Raw genomic sequence first — 19,994 nt, forward strand, 5'->3', positions numbered from 1 at the left:
GAGAACCACTATGCAGTTAACAGTTTGATTGCCAATTTTGAGATCCTGATCAGAGGATTCAACTATTTTGAGCTGAGGGTTTTGACCTAGAATAATCTAGTTGTGTTTCAAGCCACCGTGTCTGTAAAAAAAAAAAAAAAAACTGAGGTATGAAACATTGTTATCTTCTTGATGGCAGAAAAAGCACTAAGATCCAGATATCTTGATTTTGATATTTGATCTGAAATGATTTATCCCTATATTACTATAACTTCTATTTCCTCATAATCGCAAGCAAACTCCAAACACTTTGGTCTTTCATTCATCTGAAAATATAATAATGTATTATATACAGATAATCATTTATAAGATTGAGTTCCTGAAGCCTACATAATATAAACCATTATTACATTAATAATTTAAGTTTTGTTTGTTTGTTTGCTTGCTTGCTTGGTTTGGGGGCCACATCTGGCAGTGCTTAGGGTTTACTCTTGTTGCCATGCTCAGGGATCACTCCCTATGGGACTCAGGAAATCATACGTGTTTCTTGGGATTAAAGCCAGCTTGAGTTGATCATATGCAAGGCAAGTGCCCTACCCACTGCACTTCTCTCTGATTCATTTATTATTTTTTATGTTAAACTATACCTTTTAAAATATTTATTTTATGTTTATTTTGGGGAAAAAAGCCAGCTGTGCTCAGAGCTTACTCTTGGCCGTGTGCTCTAGGTTCACTTCTGGTGGGACTAGGGGACCATATCGCATGCTAGGGGCCAAAGACCATGTCAAGTGCAAAGCAAGCGACCTACCAGCTATACTATAACTTCGGTCCCCAAAATGACTTTTAAAATCTGGATTGACTAAACATTTATCATTATAAAGAATAAATTCTGAAATTTTTGTAAAATCCTATTTTTATACATTTTTTGATACTTAACTCCTGGGCTTTAATTCACTTATTGTCAGCATCCACTGTTTATGAAGATACCCTAATATCCAAGGTTGGATTGGTAAGGTTGATGATTTGTCTTTTTAGGAAGGCTGAGACATTAGCTTCATTGCCTATCAGGCTGTATTTACACAGGATAATCCTCTCTCAGTCCTTAGTCGTAGCAATGTTTGCATGCACACTACATCTCTGAATGTTTGTCATTTGTCATTGGAGAAGCAAATTACATTAATCAGAATCCATTCAGTCTTAGGGTATTACTGAACTCAGGGTAATCTTGGCTATGTCAGCTGCCCTAGCACTGGCAGACTGTGAAAAATGAAGTTCGGCTACAGGAATTCCAAATCTATTTCACCGTGTGATTCTCTTCAGGAGTCAAAAAAAGATTGATATAACTTATACCATCATGCTTATGGGATGTAAAACCCCCAACTGCAGATTAATAGATATTTTGCTGAAAGAAATATGCCCTTACCCCCTTATGCCTTGATGGGTGAGCTGCAGTTGGCATCATTGAAAAAAATAGAGGAATTGCCTTTGGAAGGTCAGCTTTTAAGGGACTTTCTTGACCTCTAAGTCAATGAGAAATGATTTTTGATTGTTGACCAAAACTAAAATAACATGAGACTTTTAACCTTAAAATAAAGTTTATTTTGAATCATTACATGCAGAAAAGGACACAGATATTAAGTGTAACACTTGACAAGTTATTTAAAAAAAAATGAACATTATGAAACCAGCACCCATGTTAAAAGAAGTAAAACAAAAGTCCCAGATACTTTTTTCAACCTTCACTACACCATAATTTCAACACTCTCTTCCAATACCATTCTGATTGTGTTTATCTCCATAGTGTTTTAGAGCTTTTTATAAATGGAACTGAGGATATAACTGATTGGTAGAGAAAAATACTCACATGTGGGAAATCCTGGGTTTGACACCTGGCACTGCAGAAAAATAAATATAATAAAACATCTTGAACTAAAAATGGAATAATCTAGAGTGCATTCTTTTTAACGTTAATTTTACTCAACATTAAGTTTTTTTTATATTTTTGTACCTACAGTTGTAAATTTCTCATTCTCACAGGTTTGCAATATTGTAATTGGAGCAACAGATTACAAGGTCCTATAATATTCCAAACTGGAAATATTTATACAGAGTTTATTATTAACATTATAGCATACAACTATTTTCATTGTACCTGCATACCCAGCATTCACTGTGCATTTGTCTAGGAGTAAAATTGCTGGGTCATACCATATGTTAAAATTCAACAGTAAAAATGTCAAATAATTGTGGGATCTTTGTTCATTTGTGAGATTCACAAAACACTGAAACATTTTCTATAAAAACATCAGTACTGGGCACAAGATTGGTATCATTGGATTGAAATGAGAGTTGCCATCATATACCCTTTATATAGCCTTTTTATGCTTTTCAAAAGTAGCCAACATCCTCTGCAGTTCTGTCTCAGGTCTTTCTGGCAAATATCAAGGAGAGCCATATGTTCTTCCTAAAGAAGAATCAGACAGCCTTGAAATCATAAGGCTCTCAAGATCCTTCAAATATATCTGCCATATATTTTATTCATGTCTGTGCCTGAATCTTATGCTATCAAAAATATCACAGAGTTCAATTGTGTCTCAGGACCTCAAATATGTGGCAAAGGTGAGCACCACCCAATCTTCATCATGTTTTAGTTTAAAATATATTGAGCACCATAGACAACTTATCAGTTACTACAAATATGAATGTTGTGTTTTGTATTTTTCAGTTTTGCTTATTTTTATTTTAGGGCAACACATCTACCAGTGCTCAGGGACTGCACTCTTTCTTCCTCTCACCAATGCTCAGAGAAACTGAGTTTGATCACACACAAGCCAAGTACTTTAACCCCTATCCTATTTCTCCAGCCCTATTTTCAATTCCATTTTAGCCTGAGGACCGTTTAAGTTTATTGGCAGCTTGTTTATTTTTTAAGTGAATTTTTTTTTAGATTTTGTTTTATTTTGTTCAATTCTTCATGGATGGTTTTGGGGATATTTCACATCCCTTAATTTTTTTTAATTATTATTGAATCACTATAAGATACACAGTTAAAAGTTGTTCAAATATTCCAACACCCATCCTTTCACCAGTGTACATTTCCCACTACCAATTTCCCTCCTGCCACCCAGTTTCCCTCCTGCCAACGCCCACCAATCTGTCTCTACGACAGACACTTTTCTACTATTCCCCCAACCACTCATTTCTCCCCTATCCTTTGGAAATTATGGTTTGCAATATACATACTGAGAGGTTATCATGTGTATTCAGCACTCTGTTCTTGTCCAGAGTGATTATTTCCAACTGTCATTGTAATAGAGGTTCCTCCTCTACCTTAACTGCCCTCCCTCACTCTGCTTGTGACAAGCTAAGTGAATCATTTGAAATTTAAAATTGATTTTAATCACAAAAATTTCGATGCACATTTCAGGAATTTCTCTTAGAATATGGGAAAATAAAATATTAAATTAAAGGAAATAATTGTAATTTAAGTAATCTTAGCAAGTTTACTTCCCATAAAGGAGTGGTGCTTTATTTGGGGGTTACTTTACCTGACAAAAATAATATTAAATATTAAATAAAATTATATTAAATTCATTAAAATTTAATCAGGGAAGCAGAACCCTGTGAGTGATGTGAAAGAAGGGTTTATTGCAGGGTTGCACCTGATCCTATTGTGGAAGAGCTGGGAAGTAAATAAATATCCAGAAATGGATGGCTAACTGAGCAACGACCCAAACCAGTTCCCGTGAGAGTGAACTACTAAAGAAATCAATGGAAGCCTCGGCCTCCACGTCTAATCAGACCTACTCTGATAATAGAGGAAAGACCAGGGACAAATTGAGAGACTGATAGCAAACTGGAATTCATTACTCCAAAGCTGCAATGCTGTGCAGAAGGAACTGGTACCCACGCTGCAGGGCTGCTTATGCTATGCTCAGCTCTGGACTCAGAAAACTAGGTCAGGAGGACCATCCAGGACTAGGAAAGTTGAGGGTTGAACTGTTGCTCACAGAAAGGTGAGTCCGTTGATGTAAAAAAATGAACACTACCTTCCTGTAGCCTCGTGTCCTGTATCCACTAACCTTGTCAAGGTATAAAACTTGTTTCCAGGAACTGGAGCAACAGTATAGTGGGTAAGGTGCTTGCCTTGCATGCAGCTGGCCCAGGTTCAATCCCTGGCATCCTATATTGTCTCCTAAGTGACACCACTGCAGAGCCAGGAGTAATTCCTGAGAATAGAGCCAGGAGTAACCCCTGAGCATCCCCCAGATTAACCCTTTTGACCCCCACCCCCCAAAAAATAGAAACAAAAACTCCTGCAATTCAGAAAGATGGTGGCTTGTCCGGGGCTATACAGCTAATAGCAGATTAAAAAAAAATAAAATTCAGTTTCATGAGTCTCCATTTGAATGACATCACAGAAATAATGCTAAATGTAGAGCTCAGACACCCAGTACTTTACCATTAACTGTTTTGTCTTGAGAGTGAAATCAGTCAGTTCTGGATTCAGATTTTCTTGTAAGCAAATGGCACATGGACTAGACCTAAAATTAAATATGCTTAATAACATATGATGAGTAAATGAGTAAATGAATTGTCTCAAGAATAGTTATTTTATAGAAGTGTTCTGCTGCTTATAAGAGGAAAATAAATTTATGTTTCTGAGCCTCAACAGTGAGGCATTCTTATATATTATCATTAAATTTATCTGGGGCTAAGCTGAGTCCTACCCCAATTGTGCAATTTCGATTTCCACCTATCAGCCAGGTAGCAATTACTTTCTTTATTCTTTTCACCCCATTGTGGCTTTTATTTGATTCATTCAGTCTGAGCTGTTTAAGATGAATCCAGTACTATAAAACTAGAAAATCAGGAATCCAAAAAAGTGTGATAGGAAGAAGCTGGAAGAATATCAGGTTTTCAGCAATGTATTTCCTTTTTTCTCACAAAGCACATTGTCTCTAGCCCATGAGACATCACCTGGGATATTTTATAAAGAGAAACTGAGATAATGTAGAAACTACCACTTTCAGCTAAGGCTATTAATCCAAACAACTACCATGGATTCTCCATGTGGTCTCTCAGCTTCTTTGTGAACTAACAATTAGACATCATCCCAAGAGGAAGAGACAAAAACTATATCAACTTTTATGACAGAACTTATATAACACATAGCATAATTTCTGCCACAGTAACACGCATTTCCTTGTTTAGGTGAAGGAAATTTAGATTCTGCCTCTCAATGAGGAAAGTTGGAAGAGCCTTTGAATAGGAGAGATCACTGAATGCCAGTTTGGAAAATTCTGTCTGCCACATGCCGTGCAGTAATCAACACCCACGATAAAGATAAAATTTCAAACCCAGAGATTGTCAATTGAATGATCTCTTGTCCAGCAGATACCCCAGATAGCAAATTTATGTACATCTACATTAATGCACAGACATAGGCATGCAAAGGGAGGGGTTGACAAATGAGATTGTTACATTCTACCTGTTTCCAAGATAGTTTCAGTAATACCTATTGGGTAAGGGTAGAGAACAAGGCCACTGGACTCATTTAAAATACCGGTGCTGTTGCTGGTGGTAGACCACACCCCTTTGATTTATGCAAAATGGAGGAAGGAGAAGCAGCAGACTCTGTAGGAAACTCTCAGCTACCCTCTTCACCCATCTCTGTCACCCAGGAAACTTCCTGGGAAATACAGGACTGACGAGTCTCTCCACAGCACCGACCCCCTTGTCCAGCCTTCAAGGTGCCTCTGAAATTTCCTTGCTCTGCACAGCACGGGAGAGGGGCCCTGCTGTGTGATTCTTGTGGAGCATAGACTCCTGCTGGAACTAGGGAAAAATTGCTCTTTGCAGGAGAGGATGTCAGTTCTAAGTCCTAAATTTGGGATCCCAGGAGATGCCCAAGTTATGGGGAGCCTGTGAGGTGTCTTCCTCTCCAACTTAGTTTATAAAGTTTCCTCAAACCACCCCTACCCTACTCTTTGGCTCAGTAGGTTGCCCATAGGAAGGGCCTGGAGCAGTTAATGGTCTTTTGATATTCTTTGGGAGGCCTTTGTCAGTCTTTAGACCTTAATTCTGCATCTCAATGACTTTCCAAGAGCCTGACAAGTTTCCTTTGTGCCAAAAACCTCTATGTCTTTGTCTGGTTTCCATTTTAGACAATGTTATCGTCACCCCCCACCCCACCTTACCAACTCCCACCCACTTCTTGCCTGAAATAGTACTTTCTCTTCATTATACTTATCTTTCTGGAAAATGCATCAGATTACCATGTGTAGGTATAGGGGAAAACTCAGCACACTGGTAACTAAGCTTTGGGTAAAGCTCAAGTTGATGTTGACGGACCCCACGGGTGGCTTATGTGAGTTGGGACCAGAGAAAGATGGCCATCTTCTCCCACTCTGCCTCTGCCACCCGGACCCTCTGGGAAGACTAGTAAAGTCTGAGATGAGCCCCTGAGTCCCACCAGCCCCACCAGGTGGGTGTCAGGCCTCACCTGAAGTCCTCTTGGTCATCCAGGAATGGGAGTTGATCCCCACCACCCAATTTCTTGGAGAGCCACAGACTCAGGCTGGAGTGAGGGTTTGCTCTTTGCAGGAAAGGAGAGGCCAGTCCCAGGCCTTACCCAGGGTTTCAGGGTTCTTGTCTCGCCTTGCAGAAAAGAATTTCAGGAAGAGATGGGCAGTGAAGTGGAACAGATTTTTATTAAGAGGTTTTTGAAGGTATGGAAGGGAGAGAGAGTAACCGCTCAAAGGCAGATCCAGGCTTTTCTAAGGGTGCCCCCTGCACATACCAGCATTAGATATAAAAGTCCACATCTCAAGAGGGGACATGCGGGCAACACATGTGCTTGCCACATGGGCACGAGCAGCACATGGGCTCAGGCAGCATATGTGATTCCTTTGCTCAAGGTGGCTTTTATAGGGTCTCTTCTGGGGGATATCTTGGTCTGGAATGTTCTGAAGTCCTCTCTGAACTGAATCGCTAAAGTTAATTGAATTAAGGCAGAGGTCAGAGGTTATTTGAGGAATTTCCTTTATGGGGGAGGGGGTCCAATCTCCCCAGGGTCTGCTGCTGAAGGTCCTATCTTGGGTCTTGTTCAACCTTAAGATTTTCACTTGCCAGGAATTTCATTGTAAATTCTGGTGGCTCTCTTCCCTAGAAGTTTCATTGCCATGGGGCCCTTCCCTGTATATGCCTGCCTATATCAATGCGTATGTATGTTTGTATATATGCCTTATGTATATAAACCCATGGGTTCTTGGTGGAAAGATGTGAATAAAAAGAAATTAAGGAATCTGTGTATTACCTGTGTGGTATTTAAAAGATTACTTAATAACAGTAAATAGAATTACTACTAATCCTAAGCACACAGCAACTCAAGAAAATATGTTAATAAAGCATAATTATGATTCCATAAAAATGGGGCAATATGGTTAAATAATGAGATTTTCCAACTTGCCTTCTTAGATACAACTTGAAATAAATTTCCTTAGTTTAACAAAGTAGATTCTGAAATAATCTGCTAATGTGAATCCTGACTAAAAAGTCAAGATCATCGGTATTAAAATGAGAATAATTGCAGTGTTCATAAACTCTAGTTCACTGAGGATAGAGAGAAGATTATGTCTGATGCAGACTCATGCTTATAATTTTAGAACTTTTGGTTATGATTTTCAAATGTTTAAAAAGTCTAATAGATAATAATATTCACTTACTTATCCCTATGATGAATACCCATTACCGATGAGCATGGTTTTATTATTTCTTTTATTTTTAAATACGTAAAGAATTAGCTTTTCAATTAAAAATTTACCTGCCTATCCTTTACCTTCTCTTTTTTCCCAGAAGCCATCATCATTCTGAAGTTTATGTTTGACATTCTAGTGTACGTTTTTATATAACGTTTCTTATAAGTGAATCCCTACCCTATCGTATCATTAAGCATTAAACACTCTTAACAGCATTTAGAATGCAAGTCAATTTGTAACATCTTTCTATGGCTCAACATCATGATTTGAGCATCTGCCCCAAGGTATAAACATGCCACAAATATGGAGACAAGCATTCAATATTGCACAGATATTTAATCATGCATTTAACAAAATTTATGGTTCACCCACAGGGTGAGTTGATGCTGACAGTTTTTTCATTAATGACAAGCAGACAAAAATGGACACAAGAAACTAAAGTGAAAATAGGGAAAGAAAACAGGCTTATTTGCAAATGAAATTTTACTTATTACACCTTAGAAGCAGCAAGAAGGAAATCTATCCTAGTGAGAACTGTATCTGTGAAGGATTTAGCGAAATCAGTGGGGTTTTGTTTTGATTTGAGGGTGCCAGGAATCGAATACAGGGTCCCACACTTAAAAAGTATGTTCACTATCATGTAATCACATCTTCAGCGACATCTTTGAGAGAGCTGATGATTCTCTGTCCTTGCCCTGTTTCCCACCCGCATCTGCAAATTTTCTCTCCTACTAAGGGTGCTCCTTAGAACTTGACTAGAATTAATCGTACTTCACAGTCTGTAAAAGCTGAGGGTTAGGTGGGTGAGTTCTTTTATGCCTTATCATGTATGAACCCTACTTCTATTTCGTATTGACATGAGAAGTGCATCAGCTGTTCCATTCAGTTACCTCTTATATTTTGATGGACTGAGAAATTTTTTTTTCACATTTTGTGTATTAAAATAATGGAAATAGGGGCTGGAACAATAGAACAGAGAGTAGGGCATTTGCCTTGCATGTGGCCAACTCAGGTTAGATTTCCAGCATCCCATATGGTCCCCCAACCACTGCCAAGAGTAATTCCTGAGTGTAGAACCAGGAGTAACCCCTGAGCATCACCAGGTGTGATCCCTCCCCAAAATAAAGGCAAAAAGTAGAAATAAAAATAAAATTTTCAATGCATAAAGTTGAGTATCTGATTTGATATCAGATCTGCATGACGTGTTATATATACATGCACTTTCCTCTGTTTACCATATTTCTCTCTGTCTCAGAGAAACCCCTTTCATGCAGAAGATCTTTAAACAAACAGAAGGAACTGCCTACACAGCTTGCTTTGAGGTGGCATCTATGTTTTCAATACTATCTGGCATATTAAAACTCATTTCCGTCCACTAATTACATTTTATTTCTGTTGCATTTCTGGGTATTAAAGCTAAAGGCAAGTGACTTCATACAAATCCAACTGCATGAGGCTTTTTAGGTCATGTAAAACACTAAAAGATTTTGATAAACATATTTGTCTAACAAGGGTAAAATAAATAGCTCTCATTTACTGGCATTCTTTTTTTGTCATTCCGCTATATATCTCTCCTGTGTGGCTATTTTATAGAACATAAAGTGTAGGTATGTAAGGTTGGAATCTCAGATCTTATTTAAAGGTTTTTACAAAGTGGCTTATTGTCATTTATAATTTGTTAAACTTGGTTTATTCACATCTTTCCCCCAAGAACCTATGGTTTATATACATAAAGCATACATTCAAATTTACACACACTTAAGTTTTACCCAGAGTTGTCATATAGTTACAATTATAGTACCAAAATTTTATATGAAACTTTCCTATTTGTTTTTTTTTTTATCTAAGAATATGTTTGGGGAAAGCAGTCATCATATTTTTTTTTCATTATGAATGTTTATCTTTTGCCTCTAGGTGGATCGGATCATCTTCTGTGTTTTCTTAGAAGTTGACTTCAAAATCTACAAAAAGAAAATGAGCGAGTTTTTCCCTGTAGGTGAGTAAAGTGACTTGTTTTCTTTAGATTTTGACACCTAAAGAACTGGAGGCTTTGTTTGTTTTATTGCTTTGTTTTGATTATTAAAGAATGTCACACACATGATTTGAGACACCTCTGGAATTTATATTATAAAACATAAGAAATAATGGGAAATGTAAACTTTATACTCTGTCCCAGCAATATTGTGTTGTCCTGAAAAAGTCAGTTCACCTCTTAAGTCTTCATTTCATACATTAAAAGTGAAGAACAGAATCAAATCACTTCTAAATATTTTTTTCTCTGGCCCTCTGTTACAGTGTGTCTGACTTCCTCTCAATGTCCCTCCCAGGCCTGTAGCTTTATCCACCTCAGTGTTAAACGTGTTGGAACTTGTAAAGGGCCCATCTCAGTGTTAAACATTTTGGAACTTGTAACGGGCCCATTTATGTTTGTTGGCAGACTTTTATTTCGGCATTGAATCCCGTTACTCCCTATCTTCTAATGACTTAAATCACAGTGAAGATAGTAGCACTCTCTAGTACACTCAAAGAGATAATCATTCAATTTATTTCACACTTCTTTTTCGAACATAAGAGAAACCTCAGGGTTACAAAAGAACCTGATTAGCAATGGATTGACTTTGAGTGTGCCATGGATTGGATTAGGTTAATTTTAATATTTTTTCCTCTTCCAATTTTATAAGGCTGAAACTTGTTTAATACTTAGCTTTTTAATGCCATGATAGTCACAGTGCCAACAGTGCTTTCCACAGACACGGAAAAAATTAATTCCAGGAGATTTTAAGCAACCATGAGTATCACTGGTATTTGTCTTTCAGAGAGCTTTCTTTGGAGATTGTTGGCATGTCCATTTGAAGTTGCTTTTCATGTAACCAGTAACTCTGGCAGGCAGAAAGGACAGAGTAAAGGATCTGGTATATGTTCACCCACATAAGCCATTTGTCATAGCCACAGGGTGGAGAAAAAGGGAAGCCCTGGCCACAGATCCAACCAGGAAGTGAGAAACCGTCAAGAACAGATACAGAAAACTGCTAGAGGTGTGCTTACTCCACACTGCAGTCCAAAGGGGCTAAGTTTTTCTAAGTACTTAGAAGTACTTCTCTAATTTTATAATTTAAAAATAATTCTGCATTTAATTTGGCACTTTAACAATAATATTTCCTAAATGGAACATAATGTAAATTTTTAAAGTTTCCATGTGATAATAAGGGATATTGTGATTGTGATTTTTTTCTCCCCATTTTTCCCTTCGTTTTTTTTTTCTACCCTCCATTATGCCTTTCTTCATGATTTAGTGGTTTAAAGAATATAAAGCAAATAATGACTATTTAATATGTAGCTATTTATATGAGTTGATCTTAATTTCTTTTCCTATAATCTGATGGCTTGTTTCTTTCAATCTCCTTGTTTCACCCTTTCTCTTTATTTCTTATGAAATCACAGTGAGCTGAGTTGATTGTGCCTGCATTTCTGCTTATAAATTTCTTTTTAAAAGACTGTAGGTTCATTAAAAATTGTGAACTTCTATGCTGTGTGAGGCAGATAGTCTTATGTCTTCTCTATTGCAACATAGTCTAAATTTTATAAAGTTAGACTTCTTGACGTGTTTAAAAGTGATGACATAATGTTCATTTTTATGTTTTCAAAGATGAAAACTTGTTTTCATTCTAACATATGATACACAATAATTGCAAAATTATGATCCATTGCTATGAAAACAAATCTATCCATCAGCAGATTTCCCAATGATGAGAAGTCAAAAATTATGCATGAATATCTTTTAAAAAATGACAGGTTTAGTAGTCTTAGACTGTATTAATTAATAACAATACAAAGAAACAATTGTTTGAAACACTGATACTATAAATAGGCCAAATTATATCTTACACTGAACTAGGGAAATAAAATAATCCTTAGAGTCACTTCAATGCTATGAATCATACCATGCTCAAGAAATTATTTCTAGTACATATTTATAATATGTACATTTAAAAAATAAATGTCAAAATCTTCTAAAATTATTTAGTATTTCTGCAATACTAGCATAAGTCATTTGTAAATTATAAATAAACAATATTAGAACAAAGAATTGGATGGAATATGTGACATAATACAGATGGTAATGTTAGCTGTTCTTGACTGAAAATTATGGTTAAGACATAACCATACAATCTATTATTGGAATAAAATGATTCTCACTTGCCATCTAGTCTCTTAGATTGGCTGTTTCAGAGAATACCTAACTAATATTCTAACCTTTGCCAATGCAATATTGATAATAGTTTAAGGAGGGAAAAGCCTGGCAAGCTACCTGTGACATATTCGATATACCAAACACAGTAACAATTATCACAATGGAGATGTTACTGGGCCCACTGGAGTAAACTGATGAACAACGGGAGGACAGTGACAGTGATTAGTCACTGAACAAATCATAATGATTTTGTTTTTCAGAACATCTTCAGGGAAATATGAGGTGAACTCCTAAGTTACATTTTGTGCCTTGAACAAATATTATTAATTTTATCTTCTTCCCCACATTTTTCAAAACTCTAATACTTTTCTTTCTTTTGATTTTTCTGATTTAATACCTGCAAACGTTTCTTGAAAAAATTATTATGTGAGACAAATTAGCATATTTCATAGACCTTAAAATCAACTCCCCTCTAAATATTCTAGCAGGTGGTCACAGGGAATCCAAGTCACCTTCCTAGCAGAATAACTACCAGGAAAGGTAGAAGAGGGCTTATGTTAGTCAGCTTGGATTACGGTAATAAAGTACCACAGATTGGTGGCTCAAACAGCTGAAATTCATTTTCCTATAATGTTGGAGTTTAGGCCTCTAGGACTAAGGTATCCTAAGGCAGGGACCTCTCTTATTGGCTGTTAAATATCCCTTTTCTTCCTGTGTCTTCATCAGATTTGGCGCTATGTTCTAAACTGAAACCGGTCATATTGAAATAGCACCCACCCAAAGAATTTTATTTTAACTTAATTACCTCTTTAAAGACGTATCTCCAAATGCAGTCATATCCTGAGGTGTTAGGTATTAACACATGCCACACATGACCTTAGGAATACAGTTTGCTCACATCAGGGCTCACTAGGAATGCAGTAGGAATCCCAAAGGGAAAAATGACAGGAATTACTTTTAGACAGCTTTATATCTTGCTGAGGGTGTGAAACATTTGACTTTTTTCTTTGAAATGTATTATTTGGGTGTATAGTGTGGCATATTTATTGAATTACCATAGACTTTGGTTGTGAAAAATATATAGTTACAATATACTATTATATGGTCTACAGCAAGTATTTGTATGATTCAACTCATAAATAGAATTTATTTACATGAAAGGCTTATATTTTTCAGGGGTGATATTTATGTTGTAATTGGTTACAAAAAGAAAATAGATAATACTTCATCTGAAATATGGACTACTTTTTAAATTAGCATCTACAGAATCTAAATAGTCTCTGTAGAGAACTGAACAATGCTGTTTTTTTTGTTGTTTGTTTGTTTTAAAATGACAACACAGCTATGTCTCTTTCTTTTCCCAGTTTAAGAAAAGTCTGCATTTATTTTCTGCAGTGGTTCTCAGCTATTGGTGATTTTTGCTAAGGAAAATTTTGAGATACTTAGATATTTTGCAGCAGGGAGGGGAAAGGCTATTGGTATGCAATGGGAGGGAATACGTCTCCTTTGAAATATCCTATGATGTTTAGGATAGCTTCCCACAGTAAAGAATTATCCAGTTACAAGCATGAATGGAATAATAACTAAGAAACTCTGATTTGTACCCATCCCTCTTTTACCATTGGTGCAAACAGGCAGATTTTGTTTCATTGTGTTTCATAGTGTTTTATGTTGATATTTTACATCAGTGTATCTATTTTGCTGGCTTTGGAATCTGTGTCTTCTCTGGACCTCTGGCGTTTTGGATTCATAACCCTCTTCTGGTTTAGACTTTTAGCTTTTCTTCTCTCTGTTCTATACTCACAGATACCTCTGTTTGTTGTTTGAAGCTTGTTAAACACTTTGACCCAATTCCCACTGCAGCTTCCAAAGACTCATAGCTACCACCATACATTCTTGGAATCATCCATTCATATTACCTATGGCCCAAATTCAACAGCCTCACAAAATGTTAAGTCAAATATAGGTTATATTCATCTAATAAGTAAGTGTGGCGGAACAGGATAATACCCTGAATAAAGAAGAAAAATTTCAGCCAGATTCCCTCTATGTGCACAAGAAAGGTACTTTTCATCTTGTCTGGGAGTTTTTACTATTATCACTGCCCACTGGTTGATAATATTACAATGTGAACAAACTAATATGTTTGAATTTCAGAACTATTTCTGATACTACCTAAATTGCATGGATTCATTAACAATGAAAAAAAATTCTGACTAAAAATTATATTCAGTCATATTCTCTTTATGTTTTAATAATAAAAAAATGTGTTGATTTTTAGCTTAGTAATGTGCATATTTAATATTTTAGACTTTTATGTAATATTATTGAGTACAATTCATATATTTTAAATAATAACATGTATTGGTTCTTACAATTAGTATGAGCAGAATTTGAGTAGTTACTCTCACCCTGCTCTTCCTAATTCTCAGAACTTTTGTTTTGTTATTTTGGTGTCATTCATATGGGCTGGAGCAATAGCCCAGAGGATAGGGTGTTTGCCTTGCATGCAGCTGATTGGGCCAACCCTGGTTCAATTCCTCTGCCCCTCTTGGAGAGCCTGGCAAGGTTCCGAGACTATCTCGCCCCCACGGCAAAGCCTAGCAAGCTACCCGTGACATATTCGATATGCCAAACACAGTAACAAGTGTACAATGGAGAGGTTACTGGGCCCACTCAAGCAAATCGATGAAAAATGGAAGGACAGTGACAGTGACAGTCATTCTTATACAGAAAACAATGTAATTAGTATCAATGTATAGTCTTTTTAGGGTTGGAACGATAGCACAGTGGGTAGGGCATTAGCCTTGCACAAAGCTGATCCAGATTCGATTCTTCCACCCCCTCAAAAAGCCCTGCAAGCTACCAAGAGTATCATGCCCGCATGGCAGAGCCTGGCAAGCTCCTCATGGCATATTCGATATGCCAAAAACAGTAAAAAAAAGTCTCATAATGGAGATGTTACTGGTGTCTGCTTGAGCAAATCATTAAACAACAGGAAGACAGTGCTACAGACAGTGCAGTATACTTCTTTTATTTTCTTTTCTTCTTATTTATGAGAATAGTTGGTATCCCAAAGTCACTCTTACTCTCAAGTATAGACACATATTTAGATATAAAATTAAGGTCTGATAAATGCATCCTTAGGTCATTGTGTGGATTTCATAAATTGTAATATTGCAAAAATAGATGCTTCAATCTACTATGCTGCTGGACAATATGTAGTTTTTATTTGTTTGTTTGGGGGGCGGGCATACCGGGTGATGCTTAAGGCTTACTCCTAGGTCTAAGATCAAGGATCACTCTTGGCAGGACTCAAAAGACCATATGGGATATAAGGATCAAACCCAGGTACAATACATGCCAGGCATATGCCCCCTCATTATACTATCTATATGGCATGGTTATTCAGTACTATTCACATTGGTTGCTTGCTGACCTACATGGTGTTATGGCATGATTAATGCAAAGTAATTTTCCTGTTCTTTATAAAAAGCACCATTATAGACTTGACTTAAACAGTGAATGAAGGAGGAAAAAATGTAAGAAAGTATAAACAAAGAAATAATAATAATTATAAAAGGAAGGTAGGAAATGAGGGAGGAAGAAGTAAGGGAGGGGAAATGAAAAAAAGAACAAAAGTAAAAATTTACAAAAGTAAATTTTCTTCTTATGAGAAGAATTGAAACCGAAGAACTAAACAGACACCTTGATTTTAATGTTATGCACTTTACCTCATAGAAAGTCATTTTATTTTGAAATAAAATTGTTCTTAGTTCTACTTTCTCCTCAGACATTTTATGCAACAGTGTCTTATTTTCTGATTTACCAAGTGTGCTAGGAGGTACAATGCCTTAAGTCCCAGGATTTGTGAAAGCATTTGCTAAACTACAATGCAAAGGAGAAATAATATTGCAGATAGAATTAATATTCACAAGCATCAGTTGCCAAGACCTTGAAATAAGGATGTTAGAGCCTGGCAAGTAGCCCAGGGCTCAGGGGAACATGGTTTTGCAAGAATTAAGACCCCAGGTTCATAACTCCACAGTACATCTCCCTTCAGGCACTGCTGAATATAACCCTGAGTGTCCCTAAGTACAGCTTGGGTGATTCTTGTATCCTCAGCCATCTCTGGGCCTGAGCAGTACTGCGTTCCCAGTCCCTAACGTTGAATTAAAAATCCCAGTTTCCTATGTATGACTGGGAGTAGTCTCCAGGTCGTTCTAACAATCCTTAGAGACTTCCTCCCGAGTAAGGGTATTTCTTGAAATATCTGAATTGGTCCAATATAACAGATATTCTTAAATATAACAGGTCTTTAAAACTGAATTGGTCCAATATAATCCCAGGTCTTCTTAAAATCTGGAAGAGGGAAGTGGAAGAAAAAGTAAGAGTTGAATAAACACAACTATGGGGAATGTTTTAAAAGATCAACATTGCTTTAAAGATGGTAAAAAGGAGCCAAAATCTAAAAAATATGAGTTACCTCTAATAGATAGGGATGGAAGAAAGATAGCTTTATTTTGTCCCAAGGAGAGCCGTGTTAGATTGCTGACCTACAGAACTGCAGTATGTTCATAAGTGTTTATTGTTTTAAGCCACAAAGTATGTAGAAAATTGTTTCAGCAGCAGTAGTAAATCAAAATCTTCATTCTCTTTGGGTAAGGAAAAGAAACACAAGAAAAACTGCTTAGTCTTAATTTTACTTTTTTCCCTAAATGATACTGAAATATATATGTATATATATTGTATATATACATATAAAGAATGAAACAGTTTACAATTTTTTTTTAAAATTGTGAATATATGGGGTTTAACCAATTTTTACACATTTGTACACTTTTAATATTTGGACAACATTAATGCATAGAATTATACAATTCATGCTCTCTGTTATGTGACATGAATGAGGGGACTGGCTTCTTAGGAAATAGGTGCGAACCATTTCCACTTGATAGGCCTCAAAAACTATAAGCACATTTTGCCTTCAATGAAAATCCAGTGAAGTGTTGCTGTAACCAAGCAACCTGAATAGAGGAACGAGCAGCAGCATAGACAGAAGGCAGTCTGTCCCTTCAAATGGGCGTTGGTGCAGTGTGTGTAGCAAATGCTGATAAACAACAGAACAAATCAAAACCTAAGAACATGAACTTTGATTAAGATGAGTTTGATATTATTAGGAAGTTCTGATCAAACAAAGCAATGCAAGACAAAATGTTTCTTGTTAAGGATGATGATAGAAGCATCTTTCCAGAGATTCCCTGCATGGGCTTTTGGCCTGATATTCTGGGAGCTTTCTATTCTTTAATTGTAAATGGCACAAATGCTACATATATATATATATATATATATATATATACCTTTATTAAAATATGTAAAATCTTAGAAATTTACTTTTGCCATATAGCCTTTCTCTGAGACAGCATATTGCTCCAAAGAGTCCTTGGTAATGAAATACTTGAAAGATAAGGGGCACAGAAGTAGCCCATTGCAAGAAATGAAGTTTTAAGAGATAAGATGTAGGAATGCATGAAATAAGAGACACAATATCATTGCAATTACTCTGCCTGACAGAACTGTTTGTATGTGTGTTTGTGCCTGAATATTTGACAGGAGAATTACATGATGTATTTCTGGTGTCCATTCTTTTATTCTCTTGAGACTACCTTATAGCTCATGGGGTTAACTCTCCCTCAGAAGCACTCATTTTCCCAGGTAACCCACGGAACCTTTAGAGTTAATCTCTCTCCATGTCTGTCTCCTAACCAATCTGTGTACTGACCATGAATTGTGCATAGCCATGTTATCATGCTTCATGGTACCTATGTCATTGCGAGCACAGAAAGGAACACATAATATTTATGTAGACAGTGTTTTTCAGTCTCAGCAACCAGGTATGATATGGGTTTCCCTTCCCAGAATAAACATTGGTAATGTATAACAGTTTCAACCTGAATAACACCGCCCCCCATCACACACCGCCCCCCACACCAGAAGGAAAACTAAAATTTTTTCAAGAGTCTCCGCCATCGCACAGATACAAGTACTTTAGGTCATTTGTTCTCCTACATGATTTTGCATGAGCATCATCTGGCAGGGTTACTTAGATGAAAATTTTAAGGGTCCTTACCCTAGAGGCTATAATTCAATAGTGCTTTGTTAGGATTTGAGAATTTGCATTTCTAGCAGTCTCCCAGGTGATGCTCTTGGTGCTGAGACCACACTTTAAAGTTCTGTGAGGTTTTGTAGTCTGTTTGTTTTTATTCTTTTTACTCCCACGTAAAGTATGTTGCTATGGGACTTTTGATCAGGGAATAGGGCAATTCTCTAGTCATTGCAAATTTTATGGCATTCTTTATTTTTTGAAACATGAGACTGTTTGTTACTGGAAAATGAAATGCTTTCATATTAACTTTGTCTGCAAAAAGAGGTGAGGAAGTTATTATGGATTTCAAACAAGGTTGGATACTTCTATATAAAACAAAATCGTGTATAAAATTAGCTGTTTCTGAAAGCATGTTATTCATGGAACTCGTTCATTCTCACCCTCATTTTTGGTGAAAATACGAACTTTAGGCATATTTATACATTTTGTGAAGAACTGAACAGGGTAATCTGGCATAGAGTGATGCAGAGTATAAACACTAAAGCCATGGGGCTGGAACGATAGCACAGAGGGTAGGTTGTTTGCCTTGCATGCAGCCGACCCGGGTTCAATTCTCAGTATCCCATATGGTCCCCCAAGCACCGCTGGTAGTAATTCCTGAGCGTGTGAGCCAGGAGTAACCCTTGTGCATTGTCAGGTGTGACCCAAAAAGGCAAAGAAAAAAAAAGCAAAAAACTACAGACATGATGAAATTAGTATCAATAAGAGCCCTTAAAGGGAAGTGGAGCTTTAACTGTTGGTGGGCTCTGCCTAGGAAGGCAAGGAACTTTTTGGCTTTGGCATTCAAAAACTCAGAGGACAATACTGTCTGATGTATTGTTCTCTAGTTTGAAATGGTATCTGCATCATTTCTGCTAAAACCGTTGATTTCATTTTTGTCCTCTAGCAAAGAAGTATGGAGCTTGAAGAACTGTTAAAAAAAAAGGCAGAAGCTCTGTGCCCACGTGCCAACAGTCTCCTAACTGCTTCCAAATTTCGAATAGTCTGACTCCTGAGTTTCAGAGGCTCTCGTCTTTTATATATCATCCTTTTGGTTCCTGATTTTGTTAGAGAAAGAAATTCTGATGAGGAATTTGCTGCATACATATGGCTCAGCCAAACACATTATATAGAATAATGTTGAACCAAAGCCAATTTCATTAATAAGTAATAGCACATCAGGTACTGTGCAGAGCAGAAGCACTCTGCTTGATTTTTATACAAATAGTACCAAAATAGTAAGACCTGCATTTTGTAAGGTTGATTTTTAGTAAATATCTCTCATGAGAAAAATGTTATCATTCAGAAGCTGGTGTTATTTCTCTGCTCAATGTTGCTCAATTTTCAGGATAAGGCTTGAAAATATTTCAACTTCTATAAATCAAAATTCTCCAGAGAAGCAAAACAAATAACATTACATTACCAATAATAATACATATAATCCATATACAGGTAGCATATTGCTATTGGAAAATGATTTATTGTAAGCAATTAGCATACACACATTTATGGAAGGCTGAAAAGAAGTCCCAAGATTTGCATTTGGAAAGCTGGAGTTCCAGAGGAGCTAATCATGTAGTTCTAGTAGGTTAAGGTCTAAGAACCAGGACAGTCATTGGTATAGTTTCAATCCAAGTGGCTGGCGGTTTGGGAGTCAAGAAGAATTGATGTTTTTAAGTTTTAGTTCAAAAATAAGAAATATATGAGCTAGCACAAAGTAACCTAGTAAGAGGCATTCCTTATTTACACAAGGATCAGACTTACACTGACTGACTCACTCACATTCAAGACAGCAAATTGTTTTTACTCAATCTACCAATTTAAGTGCCAACATTACTCAGAGTCAGCCTTATAATCACTCATCTGGCAAAAGTGAGGGCACTCCATGGCCTAGTCATGTTGATACCCAAACGTCATC

General features: G+C 36.7%; 1 protein-coding gene across 2 annotated transcripts in view; it reads left to right on the forward strand.

The window, feature by feature from the left end:
* MACROD2 (mono-ADP ribosylhydrolase 2) overlaps window positions 1-19,994 on the forward strand; it is a 2,391,823-nt gene that overhangs the window by 2,169,913 nt on the left and 201,916 nt on the right. For both annotated transcript variants that reach the window (XM_056121300.1, XM_056121301.1), the window contains exon 9: window positions 9,654-9,735. In XM_056121300.1, coding sequence (XP_055977275.1) covers window positions 9,654-9,735 — 82 coding nt within the window. The remainder of the gene's footprint in view (window positions 1-9,653; window positions 9,736-19,994) is intronic.

Source organism: Sorex fumeus, unplaced genomic scaffold (assembly GCF_029834395.1).
Source record: "Sorex fumeus unplaced genomic scaffold, SorFum_2.1 ptg000044l, whole genome shotgun sequence".
NCBI lineage: Eukaryota > Metazoa > Chordata > Mammalia > Eulipotyphla > Soricidae > Sorex > Sorex fumeus.